General features: G+C 37.9%; 1 protein-coding gene across 2 annotated transcripts; it reads left to right on the plus strand.

Annotated features, from left to right (window-relative positions):
• Window positions 1-1,009: 1,009 nt before the first annotated feature.
• Window positions 1,010-23,240, plus strand: LOC143464990 (uncharacterized). 2 transcript variants are annotated; one of them, XR_013118572.1, is made up of 7 exons: window positions 1,010-1,363; window positions 8,742-9,022; window positions 14,872-14,970; window positions 20,036-20,167; window positions 21,070-21,509; window positions 21,682-21,861; window positions 22,170-23,240. XR_013118572.1 is itself a non-coding variant. In XM_076963084.1 (6 exons), exons 1-5 carry the CDS (start codon window positions 1,230-1,232, stop codon window positions 21,459-21,461), a joined length of 1,038 nt encoding a protein of 345 aa, XP_076819199.1. In that variant the 5' UTR covers window positions 1,010-1,229; the 3' UTR covers window positions 21,462-21,509; window positions 21,682-23,240. The 2 variants fall into 2 exon arrangements, 1 of the variants encoding a protein (XP_076819199.1); XM_076963084.1 differs by having other exon boundaries at window positions 21,682-23,240.
• Window positions 23,241-26,801: the final 3,561 nt, after the last annotated feature.

Consider the following 26,801-nt stretch of genomic DNA (forward strand, 5'->3'; position numbering starts at 1 on the left):
GCTTGCTGGCCAATGAAGTACGCTGTCAGGATTTGTTATTACTTGATGTTAAAATGTATACATAGCCCACGTCTCGACTCTGTCCGGTAAATAATCAACGCACAAAAAGTGAACAGGGTTCCTTGCGATAATTCTGAAAACGATTCAATCAAGAACGTTTTGAGACATTTACAATGTTTGCGCACAGTTTTGTCCCTCTGCGGCTTGAGCATAAACGCGGAAGCCTGTATCATTTAACAATGTTGATTAAATGAGTCAGTTGTCTTACTCTCAGTGAACGTATTTTATCTGCATGTACAACATGGTGGAGTGACTTGGCATAATACATGGAAAATGTATTAAACTGTAAAGGCTAAGTGCAGAAAACAGGTTATTGGGTATAAGTCATACAAAAGTCAAAGATTGTTTACATTTCTGTTAAGCATTTTAACTCAACTGAATATTTCTCGGCGACATATTTAATACAGTGTAGTTGTCACTTTTAACGAAATACAAAGCGTTATCAACCTTTAGGAAAAAAAGAATGAACCGAGACAACGGAATGTTCGGGGCGCGATACGATCAACAGATTGCGCCAGCTAAGGCGACAAGACAGATACGCCATGAAGTCTTCGTCACAACCACCGTAGGGAAAAAAGAATAAGTTCGAAGACAAACGCTTTTTTCCTGGCAAATCGACCCAATCGTCCTAGAAATGCAGATAATCGAGTAGACGACAGCCGTTCGGTTGGTTGCTAGCTTTGCTGCGATAAGTTTTATTAAGCACCGTGCGTGAGAGTTACAATGCATCGAGTTAAAGATTGTGATCTTAGAGTACGTTTCCCAGCTTAACTACGCCTCTTTTCTGCTTGCTTTGAGTACAGGAAGCTTGAGGAATTACATTAAAGAAGCAGGCAAAAATATGCTGTTTTGCCAGTACTGCATAAACAGGTAAACGTGAATACAGCCGACAAATATGAAGGTAAGAAGTAATATTTTCAATTTCTCTAAGTTTGTTTTTTTCCAACAGGTTTTGTGTCAGCAGCCAGCATATGTTTTAAAAGTAGCTTAAGTTCCATTGTATGATTGGTAAAAAGCGTGTACGAAAGTAGGCCTAACCAGCTATCTGCATAAATTCTCTGTCTGCTTACCCTCACCGCACTGTGGCCATTCTACAAGCTTAACGTCACGAATAAAGATTACACTCAACGGGGTTCCATTTGCATTGTTACTAAACGGACAATAATCGTATGATGTTGAGAATGAAAATGGAAAAGATTACAATAGTCGCAATCGTACTTAGCCTGGTTATCAACATGCCTTACTGCACCGTTGTCGAAGGAAAAACCCTGGATCCAATATACTGGAATTCCTCAAACCCAATGTGAGTAAATCAAACGGTTTTATCGTTATGAATGTTCAATTATTGTACTGAAACTTAGTCCGACGCGAAGTTCTGCACCTGCTTTTTTGTGTATTTATTAAGTCATTTGAGCCATTGTCATTATTATAGCGGTTTAATGTATTAGCGTTAGGGAAAATCGCAAACTCTAAAATCAATTCGTTACGGACTTATGAAACCAGTATGAAGTTTTGGCGTGGGTTTTAGGGTTTTTGTCTGCATCAGGCATGCTTTGTTGGTCTTATCAAGTAGTTTGCCTGTGTGTTTAGCAATCATATAGTTGTCGCGTTGTTACAATAAAATGCATTTTCAACCTGTTCTAACGCACTCATTGCCTTTCGGAGAAGTTTAATTGTTTCTTTTGTTAGCGGAATGTGTTTCTAAAATGTTGATGATGTAATTACTACTACGTAGCGAAGTATCAAACGTATGGCGCAATACGACACCTCGTTAATAATGTACAACATGGCGTATGACTGGACCCTGAACCCTACTACCCCATTCTGCCAGTGTGCTCACTTCCATATGTGCTGAATCCGACTTGTCTTTTCGAAATTTAACCTGTCATTGATAAGGCCTAAATCTTCCCGTTTTTAGTCATTCACCCTATTTGTCAGATGTAGGCTTAAAACAAAGGAATGTTGGTAGGTTCAACAAGTCGTTATAAACACGACGTTGTTTTCCTCGCCTACAATGTCTACTTTTGTGTTTTGATGTTTGAATGTATAACACGCGATATTGTATTTCGACAGAGTTTTTGCGAAGATTTTCTTCGCTTGTAGGCCGTAGTCGTTTTTTGAAAGGTGGTGTTATGCATGCACACATAACCATCTCCACCTGTAGAAGTAGATCGCTCAACGGTAAGACCTGGCCCACATTTGTCAAGATAGCAGCGTTACAAATGAAAGATCACTGGGGTGAGGCTTTCCCTGTCTTTACTTTTAAAATCCTGTAGTAACCTTTATGCGTCTATAAGATACAGAAACTTTAGCTTGCGCTAAAGGATGGAACACACTGATTACATTCGCTACAACGTTGGTGTAAGCCCCCAACACTTTATTATAGGCTTCTCTTTTGACACAAGTTCAGAACATGAAACGCTTTGTTATATTACGAAATGTGCACGGTTTTCAAGGTTATGAGCTTTTTCTCGCTCTCATTCTGGTATAAGTATGTTTTGTTTTTGTTAAGGAGGTCTTATTATCGTGTCTTGCATAAATACTCAGAAATTTGATTCGTTCTGCCACCGACTTAATCGCATTTAATTAAGCCAACAGGTCGCTGGTTGACCATATGTCTCTTGTCGTCAACCCGTTTATTCGATTAAGAATGACTGATTGGCCGAGTGTTTCGCATTGATACCGATAACAGCGCCAACTGTTTGATCCTGTTTAACCGAAATAAAAAACGCCACAATTCTGTATAACTTTTTTTAAATTTTAAGGAGTTTTTCAAGTTGATAATTTTTTGTTAAACTTATATTGGCCAAAACTCTTCATCGTGAAAGAGTAGTTGTTTTTCGACCTTTTTACTTGTAAGCTATATCGTAAATTGGCTATGAGAAGTTATAATAATGACCTGTAACTGTTATTTTTATTACTTCAAAACACGTTTCGAAATAAGTTGATTACATAGTTGACTGTTTGACGTCAAGTAAAATAACATAGCTTGTGGCTATATATCTCATTCCTTTGAACAAAAACGTCTTCATTTTTAGTTTGGCAATCTGTATTCGAAACATGTTAGGTCACTTGGTGATGTCATAATACCTGTATCTTGAGTTGGCCTTCCGGTATTGTGACACTTTTGGCGAGCAAAATTATTGTTTTCATCAATTAGCTGTTTAAAAACTTTTCGACTCAATAGTTTGTTTCGTTATGGTTTTCCGTATTGTTCATGGACAAGTTCGGCACCCATGTTTGAAAATGTTTAGATAGTCGCGGTGAATTAAATGAGTCACATTCTAAATCATTTCACACTGTGGGACATTTCAGACGGCTGGTCACGCTCAACGTGATCTCTAATTAATCGCGGCGACAAGAGTTTGCTAACTCTTTAATGCGTTGAAAAAATAAAAACTCATACCCCCGACGCTTCAAGTTTTGGGTATAGACAAAACTCACTGTACCGTTTCAACCATACACAATTAACTTCGGGTTATGTAGCTACAGGAGAAAAGATGCTCGGTATTTATCACCCTGGTTTTGAATTCGTAAATTCCAAGTTTGAAACTTAGAAAGCAAATATACATGCTAATAGCCGTTTCAAGGTTAACTGAAAGTGTTGCTGTAACAGTAAAATTTGGCAATTAGTTGTCCGCCTTTTGTGGTATTAATCCAATCCAATTTATCGAATGGAAACGAGCTGGGAACGGGTACTTGTAAAATTTCTTTTGTAAATCGCTGTCTTGTGCACTTGAGGTTTGTGTACCTACCTACTTCTTCCTCATTAACACAAAAGTCACATCAAAAGCAAGACAGTTTGAAGGAGGTACCTCCAACTTTCTTATTCGCTTGATTGAATCAATTTCACGCTCGCGCCATTTCAGTCACTTTTTACTGTTAGCGCCTCGCAACAAGTGAAGTTTTGTCAGTGTGCCTGCCTAGCTGGTCGTTAATGTATGTTATTCTTGTCGCTACAATTTATTGTCAAGTATCTACTCTACGCGTGCGTTATTTTGCTTTTAGTTCAGTTCACGAATTTTTTTTCATTGTAGCCTGATTTAATGAAATTGTTTATTTCGTTATTGGCCATTTACCCGCGTTCACGCATTGGGTTTAATTTTTCACATTATTCATTTCAATCAATGATAATGAAAAGCGTTGGTAATGTATCAAGCCTAAACATTTGACATCCTCGACCGCTAAAGGGTTTTAATTTGATGGCAGTTTTATGGTGATTGATGACAGCACCGTTTACTAGAGGATATTTCTCGCCACCCCTGAGGATTCTCAATGGACATAGACCCCAGAATCAATGCCCGTATAATTATTATTCATCAGTTTCTGATATGTTTCCCGCTGTTTATAGTTTGAAAGCCATAAATTAGGCTGTTTGTTGTCTGCTTCTACCCTTTGCTGAAAAAGAAACGATAATCTTTCTTTGGGACATGGTTAAACAGTGTACACTGCGCACTGCTAGGCCTTGGCTACCCCGCTGTGGAAACCACTTAGATAGCGATCAATCTTGCATTGTCACTTGACAAGGCGTTACAGTTCTGTCCTTCTGAACTCTCCTATCCAGTTTTGGTGCACATTGTTTTCTTGTAAGTCAACACCAGAGTGTTTTATTTAATTTTTCGCCGTGAACTCCATAATGAGACCGCTATTGTCATTGGGCCTGGGTCTGGATTAGGCATAATTTGTTCAGTCAATAGGTGCGGGCGTGAAGTCTTTTGTCATAACTTTCACAAACACGTTGGGAATTCAATTTGCTTAACAGTTTTTGTCTTGGAAGTATACCCACATTACTTCAATGGCTAGTGTTTGGTAACGTTCCTGCTGCTTAATGTGGATAGGACCAAACTTAACCGTTTCTTGGCCCGGCCAGTAACTAGTGTATATACTGTACAGTGTATTTGTACTTTAATGATATGCTGTCAGAAGTTGTAACGCACTGTTTCTTTTAATGCGTTACATTCCATTCAAATGTTTTAATTTTATTGGAAACCGAGTTTTTTGGCAAATGTTCGTACAACTATCAGTCGAAGTCTGCAATTATGTATGAAATTTTAAACAAAACGTTACTTTCAATTCAAAAGCCGTTGATTGCAGAACAGTTGCGCAACCTTTTTATTGATGACGGGTCAATCAAAGAGTTGGCGCAAATTATTGGCATTTCGACAATGATTTTGCAAGTTGGTGCATCATCTCGCCTTATCTACAGGGAAAATGTTGTTTTTCGTCGTTTCAGCTCGCATGGAAGTAGAGAAATGCAAAGTAACAATTACGTTTTCATCCTCCGCAATTATAAGACGACTTAGCTGAGCAAGAGATGTCCCCTGCGATTATTTTTATCTTGGCAAAGACGGAAAAAAGCCAAGGTCGTTTTTGACTTCGTTCGAAAAGAGTTACGTCTTGCGCATAGGTTGATGAAACTTGCGTTTTTAATTACCCACCATTACATTAACCCACACATGTAAGCCTTAACATTCTGGGACTTCCTTGTAATTTGGATTTACCTCTAATTTATCAATTACCTCTCATTACTTACTTTGGAAGCCTATTTAGGTCACGTGTGTGGGCATTTTTTCAAATCAAAGAAGATTTTCCTAAAAATATACAAACAAAATATTCCGGATAGAGCTGGTGAAAGTTGGCTAATTGATTTCTCTGCATAAGTGCCGGATCGTCATGCCAAACATTTATCGACCTTTAGTGGGATTAATCGATAAATAACCGAAAAGCGGACGCCACAAAATCACCTTCTTGCAGTCAATACCCCAGAAGTATAAACGGCGCAATTCCAAAACGCCAAACTCAAACACAAGCATGAAATACAAATTAAGGATACATTCTACTGAAAAACCGTCGTTATCCATCGTACAGACCTTTCACAATCGAACGGTTCGCTTGTTCTCTAGAATGCACTTTGTAGGTTGTCGCATTTCTCGCTTCAACGCACGAATTAGCGTCACATTCAGCTAAAAAATTCTGCTGTCCGAAGTAGAATCATGTTTTCTTCTTACGTGTTAATCTTAATCCGACGTTGCCCGATCCCTTGCATCCGGATGTTTTGGACGTTTTAGATTTTTAAAGGCGAATTAGTTGAGTTTGTTTTTGACATGAATCTCCACGATACAGCCGAGTCAAAGATAGCACTAGTTTGATAGTTTTACTTGTTTGTGGTTGCCTATGAGCTATTTGTTCAACTGTAAGCTGTCGTCTTACAAAGTGTTGCTGAATTAAACCGTTTACTCGATTAATTCTTGCCAATCACTCACGGTGGAAACTTCATGCTGTCATTATGTTTGATGGTGCATAATTAAGACATTGCCGGGTTGTGAGATTTGGCCTGTAGAAAACATAGTTATAATTAATATAATGAGCTTTTTAAATTTTGCCTAATCTTTGTCTGGTCGACTAAATATAGAAAATCTGAGAAGAGCAATAACAGTCTGAGCTTGGTTTACCATGAAATGCGCGCCTTGTAAGAGCAAACTAGGATCATCATTAAATGTAATTAAAATTCTCAACCGTGTGGGTGAAGAGAAAGTTCGTTATGCGAACTGCAAAGTTACCGCTGGCTATTGTTTGAAAATCGTTTTTCAGCTTTTTTCTTAACGCTGATTAGCATTTCCCAAACGGGAGAAGACGTATCACATTTCACAACATTAAATCAACGTGGACTTGCAATTTGTCAAACGAAAAACACGAACCGTTGCTTCTGCTTCGAGATTAACATAAAGGATTAAGTATTCTTGTGCAAGTCAAACGTGGAAAGCGGATTTCTACAAATTCTTTCTCTTTTTTAAACGATCGGTTTCAAGCAACCATCCTTGAAATCCGATTATTTTGTTGTCTTTTTGTCAACAAAGCATTCGATTTTAAATTACCAAAAAAGGGGTGGTCTAAGTTGGCCTTAAATGCTCTTTCTGCAAAGTTATGATTAAAGAACATGTCCAGGTGTTGAATCTACCACGGAAGATGCATATCTGGCTCACTAGGCTTATACGTGACACGATCATCACTCACCAGCATGCGATATTTGGATTCAATTTTAGTAGTGTTTCCACTAACACTTTTAACTTATACAAATAACATCAAATACAATACAGTGGTTTCCTTTAAAAGCGATGATACCCGGCCCGTGTGGGTGATCAAATTAATAATTATTGGCAGGGTAATTCAGATTCAACAGTCCGCATTCCTGGTCGATAACGACAATCCCCGGATCTGGTTAGCTTCAGCTGGGGATTATCATATCATTTGTGACTTGGCGTTCGGGTCTGGTTTCTAACATCTTTCGCACGGGAAACCTTTTCCAGAAGATTTGTGACTTGTCTAAAAATGGAGTCGATCAACCTTGCACTTGAAATAGCCGGCGCTGCTTTAATCCGTCCTAAACACGCATGATAAGTTTATTATAAATTAATGGAAGTTGCATTGCGCTTGTTTTGCTTCAATTGCTTGGATCGGTCGAAGGTTGAAGGTTGAATGTGGTCGCTGGGGTACAAGTATCCAGAACTTTAGTGCTTTATCTTAGTGCGCTGCTATTTATATTCCATTGATGAATTTTACAATGATAAACTTTTCAGGCAAGTTCTACGTTTGTCTAACGTTTGTTTTTAATGAATCACATTGTGTATAGGGCAGCCAGTTTTCGAAAACCCTCAGACCTTTACTTCTGATCTCCAATACTTGGGTATTACTATTTAGACGAGGCGGGTAATGAGAGAACTGGAATTAAACATGCGTGGTTTTGTGTTGTCCCGCACATGGCTCGTATATGGTTTATGTCATACTTAAATCGCCGACAAAGCCTGAAAATAAACCCAACAAGTTAATTTTAATTGTTCTGTCATTGGCCACAAACCAAAGTACGATGTTTTCCAGCTTTTTGTTAGTTTGGTCTAGACTCTAGGGCGTCCGCGCTACTGCTAACGCTACCCGCGATGTCGAAAAACTCGCATCCAAATGCGTTAATTATATCATTAAACGAATTTATTGCCAAGTGCCCAATGATAATTAATTTATGATAATTCATGTTTTTTCAAACTGATTTTCACTAGTTGTACCACAACGTGACACATTCGCTGTGGAGGGTATCCATTCTATCGTATACACCTATTTGTGTGGTACTTGTCTAACCGTAACTTTCACTGTGAGCGAATGACGTTAAATCGTTGTCAGTTTTAATGCTACACAGTCATCTCACACTCTAGTCTATCGGTTTAATAGAAGACATCATGATACATCGTATAGCTATACCAGTATATATGTCTTCTCAGTTATTCCTATGATTTGTGCAGTTTCAGGGAGCTGAAAAACATAGAATAGTTTCGACACATCTGTTGGCAAATCGAATGTTTTCAAACAGTATGTGATAATCTATTTTAATCGGTTCAATTAATTTTTGTTTTGAGACTCAAAAGGAATTTTCTTCGATTTCCCGTCAAAAAACAAGCGTGTTAATGTTACTTAATCCGGCGTTATTTGCTCGTTTCAAGCCTGTTCTCATATAGCGAATCTCAACAAGATCGATCATGTGTCCAAACCACAGCGAACACGCAATAAAAAGGCTGGATAAAGTGTGGTTTTTAGTTATGCCTTTACCTTAGTTTACTTGCACCGATAACAGCAAAATGCGCAAAACTTCAGCGATTTTTTATGTGAGGTTTTAAAGTTTTTTTCTTCTTCAGGTTCCGCGGAATTAGTCGCCGAAATATCGACGCTTCCATCAACGATAAACTGGACATCATCTGTCCAAGATCTGGACGGAATGATGGAGAGAAGCTGTTCTACTTCAAGATCTATCTGGTCAGCGAGGAGAACTACCAGACCTGCAACATACACGGAGGCAGACGCTTGATCACCTGCGACCACCCGGAGAAGGAGAAGAAGTACACCTTCTACTTCCAGGAGATATCTCCTTCACCATGGGGCTTGGAGTTTGAACCGCACAAATCCTACTACGTTGTCTGTGAGTGTAGAATTTGATTCGGTGTAGGCTAAGTGGTTAATTACTTTAGTTCATTCGGTGGTTTCTTTATAACAGTGGTGGAGAAAACTCTACATATAAAAAATGCAAAGGCGCGACATAATCGTAATCAACACATGAGTCATTATGTTAAAAACAATTAAAAAGCTTACAAATTTGGTAAAAACTACTTGTTAATGGCATAATAGCAACGGTTTTACATCCTGAGGTGTGATGATAGAATTTCGTCATGTGTCTGGCTTTGAAAAAACGCGGTCCACATGTATCATCAACCGCTGAACTTGTCACAACCACAAACCTCTAATGCGTAAATACTATTTCCGAAGAATCAATAAATGTTTTGCCTGTGAATCACCATTAACATAGTTTGCCGGTTTTCTGTCTTGTCCGTAAATGGAATTATAGCCTATGCTACGGTCACGTGCTTCGCTATACACTGCATGGACACTTTGCATCATCGCCTGAATTTTCGCCTGATTGATACTAACCACCGTAGTACCGTGTGACGTACAAAGCATAAGTCATTGGCAAGTATGAGATAGTTTCAAGTCTGATAGAAATTTTCTCCTTTATGTTCAAATGTTCTTAGAGATGCAACATTTCCGTTTTTGCCCTTGAAGGATTGACAGATAATTTTCAAAATTAGATTTAAAAATTAACTTGATTAGTTTTCAAATAGGCAGACTTCCCGCTGCCGTAATGCTGGCTTTCTTCATCAAGCATGCCTTAGTGCATTAAGTGCATTGCTTTTGAACTGGAGTTTTAACGGGAGTGGAACAAATTCCAGCTTGAGTCCGGGGTTTGATTGACAGATTCATTTTTGGTCTCAAACTTTTGGTTTCTGCTTTGTTAGGTTCTGTGATGATAAACGTTGAAGCGGCGAGGATACTGTTACCAGCAGCATATATCTTGGTGCATTATCCGACGCAGCCGTCATTTGAAAATCAACAATTTTTACTCCAAAATATCCGGCGCCCGACGAGCAGCTTATTTTTAGGCTGCTATAAAAACATAGGGTTTTATTACAAAGAGATTTCACACCAGATGAGATAGCGATTGACGTTAATCAATCGTCCTTTGCGCGGGGCTGTGTGACTTGCTTTTGCCCAGTTTTGCAATGGGCATTACCTTGAAGCTTTTAAGATGGGTGTACAGCAAATTAGCATGACGAATGCAGCCTAGGGGTCTGGCACCGATAACTTTTTAGGACTTATGTTATTTTAGCGTACCCACAAGACGGTTGGGTGATTGTCTTTCTCGGGTCGATCCTTACGCCCCTATAACTCATGATTAGCCAACTGTGCGACTGAGAGCATTCTGGATTGGACTTGTACTTAAGAATCGGCGAGACTTGTGTCAATTACTTATCAACACATCAACAAGCCGAGTAGCCGGTTGGATGCCACACCGATTAAAGTCATGATAACAATGATTGGTTGTCTTTCGGCGATAAGAGACTGGTCTGGTTTTTGTTCAGGACCCATCTCAGCCAGAGTAGTAATTGTCACTTAAAGTCGTCCATCTTTTTCGATTCTCTCTTTTATGTTCCCAACGTTAGAAAATTCCTTTGTCTTATTCCCTCTAACGCTCGGCCTAGGAGGCAACAACTTGGATATGCAAGTATATTAACTGCAAGACTAGCCAAAAGATACACGAGGCGTCATCGATTGCTTTTCACTGTCAATCTTAGTTTGCATTAAATTTATTGCGAACAGTTTTACTTTCTACGAAGACATTATGTTGCTATCCGCTTGCGATCGATTTGTACACCTTGGCTTTGATGGTCTGTTCTGTCATGTAATTACTATACTACTTTGACTTTTTGGACGTGTATTTGATGGCAAAGTTGATATGTGGTCTGGCAATGTAATGTAATGGATTGGTAACAACATTTGAAGAAGTTCTGGAATGGATTTTCCCCAAGATACCAATATTTGCTCACCATCTTGAAACTATTGATTTCTTTAACGGTGCCGCATGACTCGTTGATAAATAAAAAAGAGTAATACATCTTTGCGAAATTTCCAACAACACTTCCTGGTATAGCTTTTGTGGTTAGTAAATTGTGACATTTTCATGTGGAAAACAAGTTTTGGACCCGTTGTGCTTTGTGTCATATAGTGAACTCATTGTTATTGGAATATAGAATGATTAGGATGATGATACTCACATGGCTACTTTCTATGTCGATTCACCCAGAAACTGGTTGAGAGGTTTCTGATTAATTGGAATCAATTTGGGTTTGGTAACGTTTATGTGGTGAAAGTGCTCCCCAAAGGAAGTAAACTCCTCCCCAACCTTCTTGTCCCAAATCCGAACACAGTACACTAGACAAACAGATTAAATGTCACGTACAAAGGAATTCTGTTTTCAGTCAATTTACAGTTCATTGCAAATTTTCGACCAGTTGCAGTGACATTCTTAACTTGTCTTGCATGACGTAACCTTTCAAGTCGTCACAAATCGGGCGTTTTTTTGATGGTTTGTTTCTTTTACTCACCCTCCCAGTAGGAAACCCTTGGCCGTGCATTAGTCGCATGATCGATCTCTGTTTTTTTTGTACATTTTTGGCCGATTTCACATGCGACGCCTCCATATTTTGCAGTAAATATTTTGGCGTCACATCTGTGTATTTCAAGTGCTTGCAGGGGCGCCTGGCGATCTTTTGACGAGCTCTAGCGTTTTGTGTTCCCGCGCAAAGCTTCAAAACTGATCCTCCACGAAATCTAAGACACCAGCAACGCAGAACATGTTTGCTTTGTGTTCTTGCAGGGTTGTTTCCCCGCACTTTTGCGGTGGAATTTGGTCCCCAATCCAACGTTTGTTTTGATATCAGTGGATAATCTCGTGAGTCAGTAATTCTCAAACTGTAATTAATCATCCTTGAAAATTATTGTGCGCAAATTAGAATGATGTAAGCAGCCTTGTTTGTCAGTTTAATCTACCTACGCCTGAATTATTTCCCGATTTCAAAGAAAACCGACTGTATATGGGATACCTCATCAACGACGTCACCTGTAAACACATGTAAACTTTAATGACCGCAACTGATTAATTTTCTAGTTTGTATACGTTACTTTAGCCTAGGGTTTATTAATTAAAACGAAAGTTACCGCCCGTGGGTTTAATTAAAGTTTAACTATAGTGTTCGGTGAACAACATCGTAAACTGTATTAGCTAAAGTTAACCCAGACATTTACTCGAATAGTCGGTCAATCATGACGTTTTTGGCAAACGAGATAAACTACAGTTAACAGTATATGGAAGTGAACTACAAATCGTTTCACAAGCCTGTTTATCGCAAATCAATGAATTTGTCCATAATTAATGCAACTTCTCATAATCGTTTAAAAGCATTGATTCTCGCGTATGTAACAGCTTGTGTATTTTCATTAAGGTTAATAGCATCCCTCGAACTTTGGCACCAACACCACCATACACATGTCAACTTAATAGTTAATATACTTTACCTCAGCTCCGTAATGCTTAAACATTCTACGTATATTTCATCGGCGGTTTAAGATTTGAGGGGTTCTTTCGAACGTTGTTTTACCGAGTTTAGGCCAACAACGGTCCAGTGATTATTAATTCACAGACCTCTTATATTTGGTCACGGTATGAGCCTCTGAAATGCAAGTGATACAGACCCTGGGGTTAAAACGAATTAACCATTCTTTCCCCAACAGACAAGAGATACTGAACTAATGAATCGGTTAAAAACGCAAATAAATAAACGAATAAATAATACATGACCGCAATTTGTCTTCGCTTCGTACTCTACTGTAGTAGAAACGCCCCCAACAAGATAGAAACTGAACAGGTAACTTAAAATCTATTATTTATAGTGACATCTACATCTTTCGGGAAACACTCTCAATGCGTATGGCGATAATTTTTCACTGAAAAAGGATATGACCGAATCGTCTCACACAAAAATTTAATTTCAAAATGTCACATTCTATATGTTTGGAATTTGTATGCTTCTAGTATTGCAATATGCAGATAGTGTTGCTATATCTTCCTGCAACCCGACGATTTACAGATGGTGCCTTGGTGGCTGCGGTCATGGTGCTACATTCTTCCTCGTATATCTGTTGCCATCAACCAACTTACCTTGCTTTCTTTACGTTTTTGTGTACCCATTACCGGGTTGTAACGCCTCTAAATCATTCATCAAACACCAACGACTTTTGAGCTGTTTACGGGATAGGTTATCAGAAGAATTTTGGAGGAAAAATTTGATGAATATCTTCTACATGCAAATTTTTAACCTTTTCGAATCGGCTTTACTTGCTCGTTCTACGTTTCATTTTCAACGGTTCAGCATGTAACAGTTAAAGTGCTGTTAGTTTATACTTTTATCACAACTTTGGTATTTCTGCAATAGTTTTTATCTACAGATATTGGGTTCATTTTTTGCGCTAAAACGACTACGGACCAGTTTCAATCGATTTCTGCGTAAAAGAGCAATAAATTGCTTATCTGCGCTCTCAGGAAATATACTGGATGAGAACATAATTTTTGGCATGTTTTAGGTGGATGTTTTGGCTGATGACGTCACAATCGAAATACTTCTTGTGATGTTATTTATTTAAATTTACGGTTTTTGATTTTTGTGGTTGTTACGAAGCGCTAAATGCCGTTTACTCATTTAATAATCCAATTTTTTCAAGACGCTTATAAATCACCCATTACCAATTGATTTACCCTACCTACGCATTACCCGTGTGTGGTCAGCAAAACGTATTGCCCCGTTTCCAACTTCACGAAGGAAGAGAATTGTTAAATTGGTTATCAGGCTAAAGCATAGCGAAGATGAGCTTCGTGTAAAAACAGCCTACTCCACACGTTTGTGGGCGCTAAACGAGCCCTGGGTAATGTTGTTCATGTCTTCATTTTTGCGTTGATTTTGAAAGCATAGATTTTCGACAGATTGTCTTAAGGGGACATAAATTTCTCTTTCAACTTTGTTTGTTCACTGGACATTAAGTTGCACAAGGCGATCAGGCTAAAACAACAAAGCTCAACCAAGCCCTAACTTTATGCCGATTTAAAGTATAACCTTTCATGACCTACTCCACAAAAAGTGAGGCTTTGCTCGCTAGAAATAAGTCAGCGTTGACGATAAGGGGCTTGTTTCCTGTCGGCCTGTTCTTTACCTGTTTTTGTGCAAGACCCTTTACCATATAGGCTTAGACGTCTTGCCTAACGGCACCATATCTTTTAACTTTAACCCCCTTCATCGTCCCATTGGTCCCCTATGTACGCATTTTATAAGACTGCAACTCCATTGCAATATACTTCTTAGAAGGAGATATTGGGTTTTATATATTTGCCTTTTTTGTTTCCTTAGTTGTTTTCTCGTCATTTTGGAGTGGGACAACTAACCATTGTTCGTTTTAATGTTAGCTGCTAATATGCCACCTACTACTGTATTTTTGGCGTAAACTGCCAAAAATGTTGTCAAAATGTAAATATTGTAATAAGGTATCCTAGACATCATGTTTTCTACAATAAACAAACTGTCTAAAAATTTAACCCTGTAAAACCTGTGCCTATTTATAGAAAACATATCTAGTATTTGCCCAAGGTATATACGGAAGGACAATATCAGATTAGTACGTGACGTTTTTGGCCCCTCACTTGTCAAAAGCTTGAAAATTATCTAGAATCTTGTAGATCATCTCATTTTACCTTGGCTTGGAGAAATGAACGATTGTAATCTATACAAGAGTGCAATGGATTTAGTCTTTGTAGACACTTAATTTCTCACTATTCTGTCTCAGGTCTTAAAGCGATTGATGTTGATTCGACCTCTTTTTATTTTCCAGCAACCTCCGATGGAAGCGAGCCAGGTATCGACCTGAAACAAGGAGGAGTTTGCACCCAATTCAACATGAAGCTCGAGATGAAGATGCACGAGTCTGAGAGTAAGTCCTGTTGAAATCTTACATCTCTTTCCCGTCGCTTGACCTCTGTTTGATGACGTTAGTCTAGCGTCATCGTAATAGGCTTAATTGCATTACTCAATGAGCACGGCTTCTTGGGTAGACGCTCGTTTTTATTCCCGATATTGTCGTCTCAGTAACGTTATCTACCCAATCCCTGTATTATGGCAGCAAAATTCCGTCGACAACCACCCCCTGGTTACACCCCGATTTGCTCTATCGATAAACCGTTTTGGCAAGTTTTGCTGTGAAAAATGAGAAGGTCATGTTCGGAGCTGCTTTTTCTGGGAGTCCCAATTGCAAAAGCTTAATCAATTTACGAATATTTTCGAGCTGTTAGCACTCAGAAATGGCGATTTAAGTGAACTTTACACCGTCGTTAGCCGTTTCCCGCTACAAAAAGATTGTGTTAAATATTGTAGTGAACGGGCTGGGTCCATGCAAAGCGATATTGTTCCATTAACGAATCCATTTTGTTATATTTAGTTTGTCGGCCATCCATGTCGACCTAGGTAGGAAGAAAAATTGCTGCATGCTCCGCAAAAAAGAGTTGAGTTAAATGCTTCTCGGCCGAATTGCGAACGTGGGAAAACCGGTACCTGTCACAACGACAAATTTGTTTAGCTGACGCTGAACTAAACTTCTCGGCTGCCAGGCTTTGCTTCTCAAATTCAGCCTGCATTGGATTCTTGTTATGCCTTGGAAATTAACCGACGCGTTGCGGCAACTTATACGAGCCTGTCTTCTAATGAAGCCACACTAAGTGGATATTTTCGAGGCGTCAGGGAGTGAAACAATTTCCCAGCAGGTCAAAGAAGTGGGTGTAAGTTATTTGACTCTTGTAGTGGACCCATGTAATGTTGCAAACAATGGACAATAAACGGGCACGTAATTTAATTGGAATTGTGTAGCGTGCCTGCTTAACTAACCGTTAACTTTAACAAACCGAATGGTTTTTATTAAAACAGATAAAAATATACGCTCGTTTTAATCAAGAGCAGTTTTATAATTGACTCTATCTGAGCCATAAACATAACAAAGGGTCAGAAATGGCCGTTGAATGAGAAAGCAAATCAGAATTGTAAAATAGTTTTTAGCTGGACATCTTAAAAGGTTTAGTATTCCCACCGCTTTATTGCTAAAAAGTAAAGTAACGTTGTTTGTTGATAGTTTGCGCCTGTATTGAAAGGTTAATCCACTTCGCTTAAATTTCACCTGAGCCATCCCATGAAAGCTACCGAGTAAATAAGAAATGGATGTGTCCAGGTAAAACCCAATTTCTTACTGTGACCCCATAATGGACCCTTAATCTACTAGCCTTTATATACCTCTGCGGGGTGATTACAAATATAGGCACTTGGTTGATCTAAAATATACTTCTATTTCACGGGCAATATTTTAAAGTCGTAGAAAAATTTAGAGCTGACTGCTCAGAACATTTCAAATATCGAGAAAACTGCTAAATTCTTCGAAGTCGGTCGATCGTTGATGGACTGAATTCGGCGACTGAACCGTGATAGCTTGCACCTGCGATCTTTAGGCCGTTGCCATCTCATATTGCAGAGGTTATAATAGTATTTCGATACCTGCGGCCATTACGTTGTTGAAGTTGTTGACAAATTGTAGGAGACTCTATGATTATTTACATTGGTAATTTATCATGCTGTTAGAACACAGCAAGGTTAATGGACTGAACAAAGTGCGATGCATAAAATAAGGTAATGACGTTCTCAACAGACAACTCCTGTTATAGTTTGGTTTGAGTTCGCTTTGCCACATCATCTCGGCGATGCTGAAATGAAATCTATAGCAATTCACGCTAGACCGATCCCACTGTGATTCAATAAACAGCAGATAGCATCTCATATTTAGAGTCTTTTGAAATTTCTCAGGAAATTCAGTCCATTCCCTGGTGTTCAAATAAGCTTCGAGGTGTGATTTGCGAAGATATGTGACGGATTATGGCGTTTGGCAAACACTTTGCGTGACGACCCCGTCTAGTGAATCGTTTTTGATGTGGGAAGTGTTGCTTGTGATTTCAATACATTTTGCCCACCTACGGGATGCCACAAACACGCAATACTTTATATTATCTCTTGGTAATATCTACATTTCAAACTCTGGCAAACGTGCCGATTTTTTGCACGTTTGGTCCGTCCCAGCCGGTGGTCTGCGTTGTATTTGTTACCGCTTATTTATTTCCATGCCGTCATTAGTTTACCAAAGTCATTTCAGACTAAAAAGTTTACGTCAAAGGTTGTTACACAAAACACTTACTCGAGATAAAGTCCAATGTTTTTAGCTGTCACTTCAAATACGACATAATAGGATCACGTAGCGGCGGTCATGTCATTTTAATACTGGCAACTTGTCCCTTATCGCGACAAATCTAAATAAGCCTGACGACAACTGAAGCAACCTTTTTAAATAATGTAATAGCTGGCGTGTGGTGTACATGAACCCTTTCATGTAGTCGTTGCCTATTTGGCTTTGTTTACCAAGACATGTCGCTACAAAAAGCTTTGAATTTCTTTTTCAAAGGCGAGCGGTTTCATAATTTGAATTGGCATGTCGCTTGAGAGGGAAAATTTCACCAGCCAGGGCGTGTTCCCTGAGTATGTAGGCCTCTTTTAGTAGGAAATGTGTTTGTTGCCGAAATGTTTTGCTTGATTAAGTCTAGAGTGCAAATTGCCCAACCTTGATGTTGTTGCGACCTTGCTGTAGAATGTAGATTGTAAATTGACTTCCCCGCAAATTAATTGCTCACTTTTCAACAAATTAATTATCAATCAAGTGAGTCGAGGCATTTCAAAAATTACAATTGGAATAAGAATCCATCCAGGCTAGGCACATTTTCAGGAGAAAATGTTTCGTTCGAAAATACTTCATTCGTAGACCCTTGTTTTTAGATGTTTGTTGGTACTAATAGGCTAAACATTGGGTTCTAGTTTTTATTTTCTTTACTTAATGAGTCGTAACTAAAGCTTCGACGTCTTTGAGTCACAAACGTCACTGTTGGGGCCTTTTAACCTGAGTTGTCGTTGTACGGTATATTTAATAGCATTTAGGGACAACGTTTGGGGATATTCTGTTCCAGCGGTTGTATTTGGTTATTTTGTTACCCCATTATAGTTATTGTTGTGATGCAGACGCAACACGCATTTCACATATTTACAGGCGTTTAAGCAAATATTCTGAAAAACACTTTTTAATTTAGAGTGTGGTAAAAATCTAAATTGTTTGCTTTTTCATTTTTAAGGCTATTTTGGCATGGGGCAACCGCCGGTCAGAGTCATAAAAATTTATGGTTTCCTTTATTTTCACACGATGCTATAGATTTTTGGAACTATCTTGCGAAACTCACGTATAAACTCGATTTTTGGAGCCAGTTCGCGCCTCATTAGCATCGCTGTCTGTCATTTCAGATAGTTCTCTATTTAACCAACGTCACTAATGGCAGCCGCAAACCCGTCCCCAAAGACTAGCACTTGTTGGCCGAAGTCAATCGAACGGAAGGTCCATTCTCAACAACTTTCATCCATCTTAGACCACAATGCAGGGAACGGGGGTCATTGTTTTCAAATATTCACGTCGTTTGTCGATTTAATTATTTGTTCTTATGTCACTGCGCAATTTACCGAACGTGCTAAGGGGTGTCCCGCCATTCAATGGGGAACATCAGACCCGATGTTGTAATATATTTTCTGAATCAGAATGATCATTTTGTCGGCAAATAAAACCTGTTTTTTCCGATATCTTTGAAAAATCCCTCGATTATGAAACTGCCTTTATAAAGCGACCACTTGGACAAACAATTCGTTGTAGCCTAACGCCATTTCTAGTTAAAGTAAGAATGGGTTTATTTGTATGTTAATTGATCAAATACATGACTAACTACATTCTATACAACGAACGTCTTCCAGGTGCGGTACATTCATGATAAACACAACTATATTCATATAGGCATGAACTCCTAACCCGGCCTATATGTATGTGAAGTTGCTGTATTTACTTGAATTTTATTTCAGTCCTAGTTTTAACGCCTCGGGACTCTTTTATCAACCAAATAATAAGTATGTGTCAGGCATCTGATTAAATACTACTGTTAAGGTGATCACAATGTTGATACAAGGTCAGGATTTTCAAACGTTGTTCATTTGTGAGGCATTTTTTTCGCAGCGTGGGCGTGCAGCGTTAGAAATACCATATTCTGATCAACGTATAATTTTTGGCCACAACCTTATTGGCAAATTCTCCCGCAAAGGAAACCGATCTTTGATCGGTTATCTAAGAATGAATGGAGGATACCATCTGCCATATACCATATTAAGGCATATTTGAGTAAATATGGCTTGCGATTTTTTAACATACACTACAATAAATCTTGCATTGCGTATTTCTTGAAGATAAATCATATAACGTTCGTGATGTATTTAAATAAAAATTGTCGGTCGCTATTTTGTAAGTTGATATTTTCGTACTGGTATGTCATAGTCTTACGAGTTGAGACGAGTTAAGTCTGATGATTAATTAAGGCCAACGACAACGCGCGTCATTAATCTCGATTTCGTCGATCGGAATCCGACAGATAGAAGAAAATTGTCCTTACTTTTTGACTTTCGCGGTTTTGCAGCGGATTGTGTAAAGTCTCAATCAAAATCGCTTGCGGTCTCGCACGGCAGTGAAAATCTATAACCTTTTCAGTTTATGATAACATGTTTATTTACCAAAGCTAGGACTTTGTCGAACAATCACAGAATTAAGCAGGTTTGCAAGAACCTACTCGAAAAGAAAAATAATCTTAAGCAAAAGTCAAACTGCATACTACAATACAAGGTATAGATCTTTTCATGACCATTTTACAGGTGCAAAGCGGTTTCGGCAAAGTTAAAGCTTTCGGCCTATCACGATATGTACTGTTAAGCTGTAATTATGAACACGTCAAGAATTTCTCAACCGAATTGATTATATTATTCTAACAACCACTTTGTGTCAGTGTGCTTGCTTGTTGAATGTTTAAATAAATCGAACTTATTCTATATTTTAGCTCCTCTTTATCCGGACTATGTTGAGACACCTCCGATAAAAATTCTTCCCCCAAAGAAAACGACAACACATTCCACTCCTCCTGACAAGAAAAACTCACCTCCAAATAATGTTGAAGAAACTGAGGATAAAGGTGAATCTCAAATCTATTTGCTTACTTAATAAACTATTGATTCGTTTCATTTTAAAAAGGGAGGGTTTTACAGTTTTTCTATTCTTGATTTTTACCGAAAGTTCCCTAGAAATGATTTGTCGTTTGCGCTTGCGAAAAACGGTAATTTTGATTGTGTTAATCACAGCTTGGTGATGCAATTAATTATCGTAAAGAAGTTAATCTATCAAGAATTATAATTGTTTGTACATATATAGGACACGGATTTTCCGTTAACTACTCGGAAAATTTTCTATTAATTAAATCACGACGCCTCGTTGTAAAGAGGCTTATTCCCAGTCATAGGTGATGATTCTGGTAATATTTAATCTCATTTTCGACTTGGTTTGTCGAATCATAAAGAAGTTTGAATTATCTATCATGTCAGCTCGTCTTATATTATTTGCTTTCATGCCTTAGTCGTTCATGACGTCATGTAACTGATACAGTATTTTGAAGAACGCGTGACGTAAGATTGTCTATAGGACACATTATATCCTTGCTTTCATTAATTACAAACGCTTGTGTTTGTTTTTGCGACTTAACTTGTAAAAGGCGTGGACCGGAAAATTTTCCAGTGTTTGTGTTCGTTTTCATAGAAAAGTTGATGGGAAAAAGAATTCCCTGATGTTATTTTAAACTAAAACGCTTTTTATCCATTTTTATAATGTAGCTATACAAGAACGTTACTGTTTGATTGAAAATGTATTGAGAATTTTCATTTGATATATTACGTATTTTTGCTTCAATACTCAAATAGCTAGTGGGTTTTTTCAATTTTCTTTTATTTGGCATAAACTATTATAACAAATATATATTTTACTTTATCGGTATCGATTGTGGATTGAGTTTAACAATATTCTATTTTACGTGTTCCTCAACAGATGAGCACAAGCCTGAACATAATAATTACGTTCCTGAGCCAAATGACGAGGGTGAAAAAGTAAGCGGAAATGGACTCATTATTGGAATCGCGCTTGGCGCATGCGCAGTACTCTTCATTGTTTTGCTGATCCTCCTGGGTTACAAAATGTACCGGCGCCGTCGTCACCTGAAGAAGTACCAGTCGCCGCCCCTCAGCCCAACATGCTCGACCACCCCACTACAACAGGTCACTCTTCTTCCTATTGCCCCACACTCCCACCATAGAGAGCGGATGCACTCGGACCACGATAGGACTCGCTCGGCAACGATTGCCTCTCACACTTCCTTGCGTCCTCCCCCATCTTACAACGAGTCCTTCATGGACAATGGTGGCCCAGTCGTGGCCGTCTGACCCCATCTCATAAAGAAGCTTCAGTTTTTGCCATCATTTCGATCTGCGGTAAGAAATTTTAAAGTTTATTCTTTGCAAACGTAAGATGACGTTGGATCTTTTAAAGAAATCAAATAAATCACTACGAATATGATAAGCAGTGTTTTGACCTGAGTTATCATGATCCTTCGTCTAAAACCGAACTCTAGAAAACTGAGGTCTTTGAATCTTTGTTTTTCAGGTTCCGCCCCAAGGAAGGCAAAGCCAACCGAGGAGGAATATTTTTCTTTCTTGTATAGACCGATTGATTACTGATGTTTAAATTATTCGTTTTCGTTATAAATTGTATAGAGTATAATGTGGGGATCACTGTGAACCTCCCTAATTTGATCGTCGTCGAGCTGCACGCCGCTCTATATAAGTGAGTACAGTTTAAGTAGATCACGCTAAATATCACAATGTGTAGCTGATGTAGCGAATCATATTTGCGCCATTTTTGTTGCTTAATTACATTAGTAAGACTAACTGCAACAGTTTTACAGCTACAGTTTCATATTTAGTAGTTGATTAGTATCATTAACTAAATTGGTTATACTGTATTAGCTACAGTCTGGTATTTAATGAACTGGTCTGGTTTTTAAATTTTTAGTTGTGCTTTTATAGGCTCATCAATTTATTATTATTCGTTAATTCGATTTCATCACATTCACCAAAATCATTTTTATACAGTTTCGTCGCAAAATTTCAAATTCAGCCACTTTAATCCATCGTTGTAATGTGCCTTTGTCAAGCGTGGCTGATTGGCAGTGTTGCTTTGTGACACAATTTGGCTCAATAGCGCGGTATATTGGACGAAGGATAAATGTTAAATCGAGTAATTCGCGACGAAAGTACCATTTTGTTTCAACTATTCATGTTTCTATGCAATATTGTTGCTCTATTTTCCAGTGTTACTATGCATTGTGCTGATGCGGGCGTCATAATGTTTGTCAAATTGTTCCTGATTTTGTATTGTAGTGATTGCCAATTAAATAATCCATTTGTTCTAATTTTAAACTCATATAGTTTGGCTTCAAATTAGGTTATCTTACATTCAATTCCATGGTGCTGAAGTATTTTACCACGTTGTTTCTAATTAGCATATGATATAAAATATATTTCTAATGCAGTTTCTTAACCCGTCAATTAATTTATGACCTACTTTGAAACACAAGTTTTTAGCTGTGCTATCGATTTTCAATTCCCACATTGCTCATGTATCGACAGAAGCATAAATTATGAGCTTAATTACAGTCTGGTAGCTTTTCCGTTGACGTATGACGTCAGAATATGAAGATTTACGCCATACGCTGCTTATTATTCTGTTTGTGTCAAATATCAAACCATCCGTCATTGTATTCGTTTGTCATTAAACCTGGTTTTAGTATGTATCTGTTTCCTATCCGATTAGTGATTACCACTTTATATCACGTGTTATTCAACGTTTGAACTGAACTGAGCTTTGAACTGATCTACAGCGCTGACTGCTCAATAGACCACACTCCGGCAGGTCATAATTACCATTAATTACAAAAGTCGTATAAGTTTGACACAGCATAATGATTGACGCCCTCAAACTATTCGTTGACGTTATGTTTACGTTCTATGAGGCACTGCACGCAACGTGTGTGTCATTTCTGCTTTTTCGTTGATATCTTTTTGTTTGAATTCTTGCTGCATTATATGTTGTTCAGTTGATGCTTTCAGTTCGCTTTTACGCATAAAATAAAGTGCAAAATCACAATAAATTTTAATTTCTGTTTCCGACATTGACGGAAAGGTTGTATGTATAGCGATAATACCAGAGAGGGGTGCGTAGGCTAACTCTGGATACTTCCTGTAGTATACTTGAGATTGTCTTAGTGAAACCAGCTTAGCTTGTCACGACTTTCTATGAAATACCATGTTATCGATCAGTGTTTTCCATAAAGTCCTATTGTACACTTGTGACGTCTGCAGTGTACTGCCATCGTATTATGCTCGTGAACAAGACAGCACTTGCCCTGGATCAGTGATACTGAATGTTGCATGGACGGCGTGACATACCCTTACTATACCCACGCAGATGCAAGACAAGATCTGGTGAATTTTAGTTGTTAATTTGGATTTCAAACTATATATGGTTCATTTAGTATTTGCACCGGTTACTATAGTTTTAGCAGAAATGCATTTACTCGTGAAACTACAAGAGTAATATTTAAAAGAAAATACCTGCTGTGTGATCACCAGCTACCGAAGAAGTACTCCAACATATAGCCTACTAGGTGTTTAATATATTGCAAAACACGTCAGGAAATCTTACATAATACTGCGCAATAATAATCGAACATATAAGCAATGATCATACGACTCATTAAATTGTATGTTAACAGAAAAAGTTTTAAAATTTGAAAAGTTCAAAGTGATTTGCTAAAATTTACAATCTCGTTCATTGATCGCACACTCTTAGGTAGATTAGTTGTGTACGTACAGCGGTATACGATCATGAGGCACAATGACACGTTCTACCATTAACATAACAAAACATTTTTTGTTTGCAGTTGGAAGTCGCATAAATCCATACAAAATTTACAACAAACTCATATATTTTGCTTCAATAAAAGTACAAATTAGGAAACTTTTTTGTTTGTAACACGCACATTTTTACCGTAGTGCTATTAACTACAGTATAGATTAATTATAAATTGTCACTCAAATCACATTTAGTAAAGTTTAGCAATGACCTGATGAAATGGATTAATAACGAAATTTGCAATGCGTTTTGCAATTGTCCATGTCAAATTTGTTACCAGTGTGCGAACTTAAACTTGATCGCCACCTAGCGGCAAAAAAGAAAAAATTCTGGAAATCTTTGCATATAATTCTTACCTATATTCGTGACACTTAAAGCATAAAGGTTCACAAATATGTGTTTAGGCCAGTTTCAAACGTCATTTCGTCTTCAACGTTTCCAACTAATTTCTAATCTGGAGCATTGGGTGTGATTTTACAACTTAACAAGCAAGCTTACGCCAATCATTCTTTCAATGACTGCAAGGATTTTATTTAATATAATAAATACAGCGTCGGTGACATTTTTCAGGAGGAAGATGTAATAGGCTGACAACAAAACACAAACCGATTTCAGTTAAAACAAAATCGTATGTGCTGGCAAATTACATTTTGCAAACCTCAATATATGCGGAAGCTCATTGGATAAAATTAAATTAGATTAAACATAAGTTATAACTGAACTGTATTCTATTTTTCTTTATCAATGGGATATTGTGTTGTCATTAAGTGAAGTTTAAAATGTTTTTTCCTGTATTGGTTGGTAATAGCTATAACGCATCGCTTTCATAGGCTACTCTAGTTTTATTATTCAGGACTACATAAGCTATGATCACAACTAAGTATCAATCAATATTTCAAGTTTAAGACAAATAATCAGCATTTCTAAAGTACTTCTTCAACATTTCACTTTGTAAAATGCATTTTAAAGTTACTACAACTCTTAGTTTTTACTTTGTCGAACGTTAAGTGAACTTATTAGACTTCTGAGTCTTATTTTGTCAGCTAAGCTTGAGGTGACCTTGAATTCGGCAGTAACTGCTGTTGCACATTTGTGGAATAAACAACCAAAAATGATACGCTTGGATGGGTTAGCTGTTTTTTATGAGCAAGTTGAGAAACATTTTCAATAACGTGGAAATATAAGTTCAAAGAAAAGATTAGTTTATTCAGAAAAAAGCCTGTCAGAAATAACGTAAATACAAAGATTTGTGTACCTTAGCCAGACTGTTATATTGCTGATTACATAAAAAGACGTGAGTAATCAAATTAGCATACCATAGAAAAACACCTCACAGCCTTTAAAACTAATTAATGAGACAAACATGAAAACTTTGCTTCGACCCTTTAATCAGATCGATGCTTTGTTGTAAAATACTTCGTAAGTAAAGGGCTGCATCATTAACTTGCTTTTACCATAAAGAAGGAGCGTCGTTAATTACACCGATATTAGTCTTTTATTTTACAAAGAACCAAAAATGAAATCACCGTCGTGTATCAAACCTACAATTAGGTAAGATCTTAAAACCACCAAAAATGTTGAGGTCTTCGTAATGTGAGCTGTGCTTCAGTGATTTGCACTTGAGAGAAATAATACCTTGATGGTGTGGGCGGACAAAGCCTAATTGGGAGCAAAGATGCTGATGTCGTTATTGGAATCGTGGCCGTTTTCAAGTGCATAGGTAAATGATGAATAAGTCAGCGATGTAATTAATTGTCCGCTAAATCTGGATACCGTCTATATATTTATTTTGTATCCATGACGTCATGCTCGTATACGCCCTGTTTATTGAGGTTTTTGTCAACGACTGTACAACCAGTTTAGTTATAAATTGTGTCTCGGTGACTAATGTTTTTTCTAGTTTTAATGAAGGCCATTGTTGTAAACGTTGTTAAACGAGCCTTGTTGTTATATAAAATATTCCCTCCTTGCTGGGCTCATGATTTTCCCCAGGGACGCCGGTTTTTTAAGATTTTATTACGTGGTGAAACTGCACACCTTGAACGTACGAAAGAGAACTGAATGGATTTGTTTAATTTATGAAAAATCTATTTCATTTGAATTGTATACACACACCTGCTATACCTTAAAATGCATTTGGTTGTCATGGCAATTTTTATCGTAACAATTACGAGAATATTTGCACTTCTCAGCGTCTTTAGAATTGAAGCGTGACTGTGCTCCCATTGGCCAATATTTACTTATAGATATTTCAAAATCGACCTTTTGAAATTACAGAACTGTTTCACCATATTTTAATAATGAAAGGCACCGAAATTTAGTGTCTTGCTTTAACTTCTAGGATTAAGCGACATGTTTGTCACATTGGCGTACTGGCGCACTGCGAACATGCATTGATTGTTGGTTCCCAGTAACACTCAGCTTATCGGTTTGATGCGAATTACTTCGACTAACATTTCACATGTCCTGTTATCTGGAATTTAGCAAATTCAACGACACAGTAAGAACATGTAAGCAAAACCGTCTAAACGCATTGACCGCTTCTGGACAGCTGCCCAGGGCCACAAAAGCAAATAATGTCAAGGTAATGGCTGGTGTTGCGTAGAAATTGACTTGCCATCGATAAATCAACGTGGTGGTCCCATTGCCAAAGCGTTGATAATTAAATTTATGCTGTCTAGACGGTTTTGTGCACCCATTAGGTATCGTAATACTTGTTGAAGATACCTGAATAGTTGTGTCCTATCTGCCGACTGCACTAGCTTATATTGTTGTTTAACCAACGCAACTTCAACTTCACACTTTTCCAG

This window comes from Clavelina lepadiformis, chromosome 7, assembly GCF_947623445.1.
Source record: "Clavelina lepadiformis chromosome 7, kaClaLepa1.1, whole genome shotgun sequence".
In the NCBI taxonomy this organism is placed as follows: domain Eukaryota; kingdom Metazoa; phylum Chordata; class Ascidiacea; order Aplousobranchia; family Clavelinidae; genus Clavelina; species Clavelina lepadiformis.